At 57.5% G+C, this 5,973-nt stretch overlaps 1 protein-coding gene across 1 annotated transcript; it reads right to left on the bottom strand.

Annotated features, from left to right (window-relative positions):
* Positions 1-638: 638 nt before the first annotated feature.
* Positions 639-889, bottom strand: INS49_008805 (uncharacterized protein; the record flags this gene model as incomplete). The annotated part of the gene is made up of 2 exons (XM_043169544.1): positions 639-791; positions 836-889. The coding sequence occupies 2 exons, from the start codon at positions 887-889 to the stop codon at positions 639-641; spliced, it is 207 nt and encodes a 68-aa protein (XP_043027224.1).
* Positions 890-5,973: the final 5,084 nt, after the last annotated feature.

A 5,973-nucleotide genomic window follows, 5' to 3' on the forward strand; every position in this document is an offset into this window, starting at 1 on the left:
CGGCCAAACACCACCAAGACCCGAGCGTGAGCATGAGTGTGAGTGTGAGTGTGAGTGAGAGCAGGAGCTTTGTTGTATCCACCGGCAGGGCCACACAGCCCAGCCAAAGTCAACACTGTAGACCCGTTGGCCCGTTGGCCCGCCAGTTCCCAACCAGGGTTGGGTCGATCCTGCCTTGCCCCAGGTTTGATTTTCCATGTCATCCTATCAACACCCAAGCCATCGTCATAACACACTGGCCCCTAATCATAATAATAATACCAAACCATCACCGCCAGCACCCAACCAACCAAGCCCCTCCCCTCCCTCCCCTTTTCTCCGGTGCTCCCGCACGATCTGACGACCTGACATCGGATGGCATCTGGCTGCGTCGCCTCCTTCATGCGCGACACCACCCCGCCCTGCTCAGCATCGACGCGTCTGTGTCTGTGTCTGTGTCTGTGTCTGTGTCGAGTGCCCTGCCCTGCCCTGTCATTGTCTGACCGCAACCGCAACAGCGGGCACACCTTGCCGGGCGAGCTGTCATTCCCAAAACGATCCCAAACTCCGTGCTGATGGTGCGACGGTTCCGACTACCGAAGTGTTGACATCGGCGCGCTAGGCAGGCTGGGCGCTGAGCCCGTCTCCTCGTGCTGGTTCTACCGCAGCCGCAGCCGCAGCCGTAGCCGCTTCTGCTGGGCTTCGTCTGGTGGCGCTCCTGTCTGGTGTTTGTTGGCGTCGGCCACGGGACCGCCGTTAACTGCTAAGAAGGGTCCAAGGGGAGAAAGGGAGGCCCCTCGGGCGCGTTCCGCCTGTCACCTCAGCCCTCTTTCCTGAGCCCTGAGCCAAGACAGACAGTCGCCGTTGTGCGCTCCCTTTCCCGGGTCTCATCCTCATGCCCCATGTCCATGTTCGTGCCATGCCCATGTCCATGCCCATGCCCATGCCCATGCCCATGCTCACGCCCACGCCCCGCCCTTCTTCTCCGCCATGTTCGTTCATGCCTCGCCACGGTCTGGGCCTTGCTACCAGGACTTCCCTTCGTGCCACGCACACACTCGGTCTCTCTCCCGCCTCCTCCTCCTTCACCTACACTGCACAATGGCAGTCCTACTGCTGTGTCTGGTGTGTGTGTGTACGTGCGTATGTACCTATCTGCTCTTCCTAGTTGCCAACAGGCTCGCCCCTTGTCCGACATTGGCATAATCTACGATCCCGCCAGCCAGCCATCTCCCTTGCCGTCCATCCGCCCGCCTCCACCCGAGATGAAAGCCTCTTCTCCTTGCTGCTGTTTGCCTGATCGGCACCGCCAACCACCGCCACCCAGCCGCCTCTACCGGTCCCGGTCCGGTTCGGCAGCTCCAACGGCCTGGGATGCCCTGTGCCGGCGTCCACTCCCAACCTTGTCGGCATCCGACTGCCTGTCAATGCAGAGCAGTTCCAGGCGGTTCACGGCCCGTTGGTCCTGCTCAGCACGTTTGGCTCAAACTCAAATTCCAAAGAACCCTCGTTTCATCGTCTGACATCATGGCACTCTGTTCCTGGCCGCTGCCTCCAGCCCACTGCCGGCTGATCACAGCTTTCATGCATCATGGTTCGACATCGGACGACTCGTGCCCCAGGTTCACCGACCTTGGGCAGCTGCCGGATATGCCGCGCTGCCAGCCTACCCACCAGTCCAGTTGGCGGCTGGCTGCTTTCGGTCTGCCCCGGACATGGACGCTGCAAGGCACGTCAACCTCTTCCCCTCCGTCATGACGCTGATGAGAGCCAAGCAAGCATTCTCTGGGACCCAGAACACGCTACTGTGCACCATCTGTCATCCCTCACGCAGGGTCACCAGCCGCCAACCCAGCAGGCGGGGGTGCACAGGTCCTCAGTTGGCTGGCTCCCTGATCGCCACGAGCACAACGACAGCACTCTCAACCGGGTGCTTGCCCTCGGCCGGTCACCCTTTGGCTTGTCCTTTGGTTGTTCCGTCTGTCCTATGCTTACACACGCGACGCCAGAGCTCAATCCGTCTCCTTAGCCTTGGGGCGTTCCGGCGCGATGGCCGCTGTCTCGGATCTGATGTTACGCAAACCCTGCATAAACGTGCTAACTGGTCAGCAAGACATGCCTCGTGGCACCAGCGTGAGATCGTGCCCGTTCAGTATGCGATTGCGTGGTGTGGTGTGGCATGTACACCATGCACATCCTGCAGTATTCTGCTGTTCTTGGCAGCCGCCGCCGATAACTGCGCCTCTCGGTTTCCCATCCGCACCGCGCGGCTTGTCGCGTCCCGGGCACGACGGAGCGCCTCTCTCAACCGGCCCCAGGGACTCGCGTGCGAGCTGCCCGCCACCTTCGTACCACATCGGCGCGGCCCATGATATGGTGCCTTCCCCCGCCCCTGCAGGCTGTTTGATCGGCGTGCTGCTGCTTGTTTCCCTGCTGCTGCCCTGCCTGGGATGCCTTTCCGTGTCACACCGGGCCTATGCCTTGAACCTTGCTGCCGGATAGAGCACAGGCCGGGGAGCGTGGTCGCAGGCTAGTCCGTGCTGGGAACACATTCAATGTGTTTCTGCCCGCCTGCCAATCATCTCTGCTTCCGCCCGGCGAGGCTGCCGCCGTTTCCTGTTGCATTATCACCGCGCTCGGGTGCAGCCGATCGAGCGCTCGGGGTTCCAACGGCCTTGTTGGGGCCACGGCCCATGTCCAGACGACATGCAGGTGGGCCGTTTGATGACGCTACGATGCTGGCAATCTTTCATCCCGAGTTTGGCGTCCCGATCTGATCTACCCGAAATCTTCTTCCTCCTTTGCCTCGGCCATCTGAGATGTGCATCGCGCGCCTACCACCGTGTGCCTTTTCCCGCCAAGACAAGCAGTGCACCTCGCCCAGTGCCTCCTTGCAAGGCGATCCTCCACTCCCCTTCTGTTATCCTCCTTCTCTCCCCACCGATCATCATCTGGCCATCAGATGAAGATGGGACGAGATCCCTGTCCAGATCTGACGAGTGATCTTTTTCGGCGATCTGCCGACTTGACACGGGCCAAATCTCCGTGGTAATATCAGCCACAACCTTAATAACGAACATGGATGACGCGATTCCAGGGCACGGCTTACTCAGCACTTTCGTCGGTCGATGGATGGCTGAGTGACCCACGAACTGAACCGTCCACTCATTCTTGATGGCATCCGCACCACCTTCGCCCTTTTCCTTTGCGCCCACCCCCCGACAAACTTCCTGTCTGTTCCGTGAGCCCTTTCCGAAGGGCGCCTCATGGGGCTTCTCTCCACCCTTGTGTTTCCCCAAACGGATGTCTTCTAGCTTGGCAGAAAAGTCTTCGCGGACTCGGTTGTCTCGAGATGTTGGGCATGCGATACGCGTCCTGTAGGAAGTCCCCCCCGTGCGTCAGGGCTATGCCTACAATGGGCATCGGCTTTCAACGAGGGTCAAGTTGTCAGCAGTAACCCAAACCCACACAATTCTGCCTAGCCTATGCCTGGTTAGTATGGCAGTTTAGCCACGGTCTAGTTGGTATCTGTTTCGCCTATAGAGCGAGCTTCTGGCATCTCGGCAGTCCATTTGCTAGCCCAGCTTGGCCGGTGACCCCGGTATATGGAACCGCCATTTCCTGCTCATTCCCGCCCTCTCAGATCTGGCCAGTCACATTCTGAACAGCCACGTTGTGGATCTCTCATTTCCTCTCCGAGGTCTTACGCGGTATGCACGCTGAAAGTGGCTGGGAACGTGCAAATGACATTATCTGTATATTACGTAGCATGGGAGGCAAGGATATGAGACGCCTACACACGGCGCTTGCTGGACCACAATGCTAGAATCTGGGCACACACAAAACTAACGGCTGCCCAGACTGGCGGGCATGCAATAGACAATGGCCCTTCTCGGTACTTCTTAGCTTTTTTCAGGACGCGCCCGCGGCGGCCGCACTCCGGTGACTTCCCGCGCAGACAGGGCACAGTTTCATGAAGCCATTTCCCTTGACGGATCGACGGGGTCGACGCCGGGATGCGCATCGTGGTAATTACACAGCGGTCCAGCCTTGTTTCCCTGTAATGTTTTCTTGACAGATGACTCCGGCCCTGGGCACGCGAGACAGTTCGTCCGAAACTCTGTTCTCGTATGATCACCATGGGTCGGCTAAGGAGCAATGCGATGTCTTCCTGATGGGTACCCATGCTCTTCCTATGTCGCTTGTTTCTTCTGTATTGTTTCAAGGTTTTATCCAGCACCGGCATGATGTCTGTCTCCACCGGGACGGCTCCCTCGAGGCTGGACCGTGAGACCGGCGAAAGGCTACACTGACGGAAATGGCCAAGTTCAGATTAGAAAACGGTGGCTTGGCCGGGTAAAGTCTCTTGAGACCTGTCAATGCATGGACACTTGTCTGTGGGCCTGAAATTGTAGGGGAGCCATGCCGGACTCGCCAGCTCCTCACAGGGTGTACATTCGCTTTGTAGATATCGACCATTTCCCTTCCCAACATGTATGACGAATCTTTGAGATCCACCGATTCTGCTATGTGGCCAGGTCTGTTGCAAACCTTACCCGGTCGCGAAACGGGTTCTTGCGAAAAATCGTTGCTGGCCGCTTGAGTAAGCGTTCTTCGCTAGTCAGGTTTGCCCCTTCATCCAATAATATCATATCCGATCACAAGCATCCGACGTCTGAGATGGATAGAACTGGGACCGAAGGAGAGTATCCGGGACATCCCCCGCAAGCAAACTTTGGTAAACCAATGCATGATGTACAGTGCTGAGTGGGCATCATTTCCAGATGACAAAGGTCTGAGGATTCCAATGCACACGGGATACGTCGTCCTGTGTGCCATGAAACAGACGAAGGTATCTGCGCCTCTGCTTAGATGCTCGTTCAGGTGAACTCTCAGATGCTCTCTTTCTTTCCCCCAACTCCTGGCGAGGCCGTAGCGTTGAGCATTTGATCAGAATAAAAGATTCTAGAATGCGAGCTACTGTGATTCTGGTGAAGAGGAAGCGGAGAGTCAGAATGCTGAACATGCCGGGCAGGCTTGCGCACGGAGACGCTGCTTCAGGCTGTCCGTACTCATTTCCAAAGACCATGGCGGGTGTCACTCAGGCCTCGTTGGACCAAGTCGACAGCCAAAGTAAGGAGCCTTACAGAGTGGCTGGTCCTTGTTCGTCGCGATCCCCACTCGCCCTTCAAGTGCCGAATATCTCAGGGCTTGAGGTTTCTTCTTCGTCCCAAGCCTCCTTCTGCGTCGTCACTGCCAACCACTCGATGACCAAACACGTGCTCGCCAGATTACAATGACAACGTGGAAAGTTGTCCCTTCACATCCACAGGTGTTCATGGAGTGGTTATCCGTGAGCGGCCCGGCCAAGTGTGGTGTGGCAGACTCCCATGGTAGCGAAATCGTCGTCTTCCATCACCCCCGCCCTGAACCAAAGTTCCACCACGACCAGACTTCCTTCAAGATTGGTGCCCCGCCTGTCGCCCAAAGTCTGGTTCGAGCGGCAGCCCGAACCTTGTCTCCTCGGCCAACCAACATGCCGCCACTGCAGGATTGAGCTCGGTGACTCCGTGGTTCTGACTCTGGCCTGTCCCAGCCACCACCTCGAGGCTACCCGGGACGGGCATCATCTGCTGGTGTGGACGAGTCATTACGCGCGAACCGAGATAGGTCACAGGAATGGTTCACAAGCCTTGAACCATTGACTATGTCAGATCATGCTAACACGAGATCTTCTGGTCCATTGTTTGGTTGTATAGATTTCCAGCCCTATCTATCGTGTACGGTACCATGGGACTGATCTCGTTGAAGCTTGCCGGGCAGCCGCCGATTGTGGAAGCCAAACAAGTGGTAGACCACCCATACTGGTACGCTTCAGGGCTGCCATGACAAATAAGCTTCTCTAAATGGCTCGCTGTGCCGTCGCGGGTGCGCGGCAGTATCGTCGTCACAAGATGATGAAACAATTGGGATTTCACAGGAGCCTACAAGATA

The sequence above is a fragment of the Diaporthe citri genome, assembly GCF_014595645.1.
Source record: "Diaporthe citri strain NFHF-8-4 chromosome Unknown scaffold_3, whole genome shotgun sequence".
In the NCBI taxonomy this organism is placed as follows: Eukaryota; Fungi; Ascomycota; class Sordariomycetes; order Diaporthales; family Diaporthaceae; genus Diaporthe; species Diaporthe citri.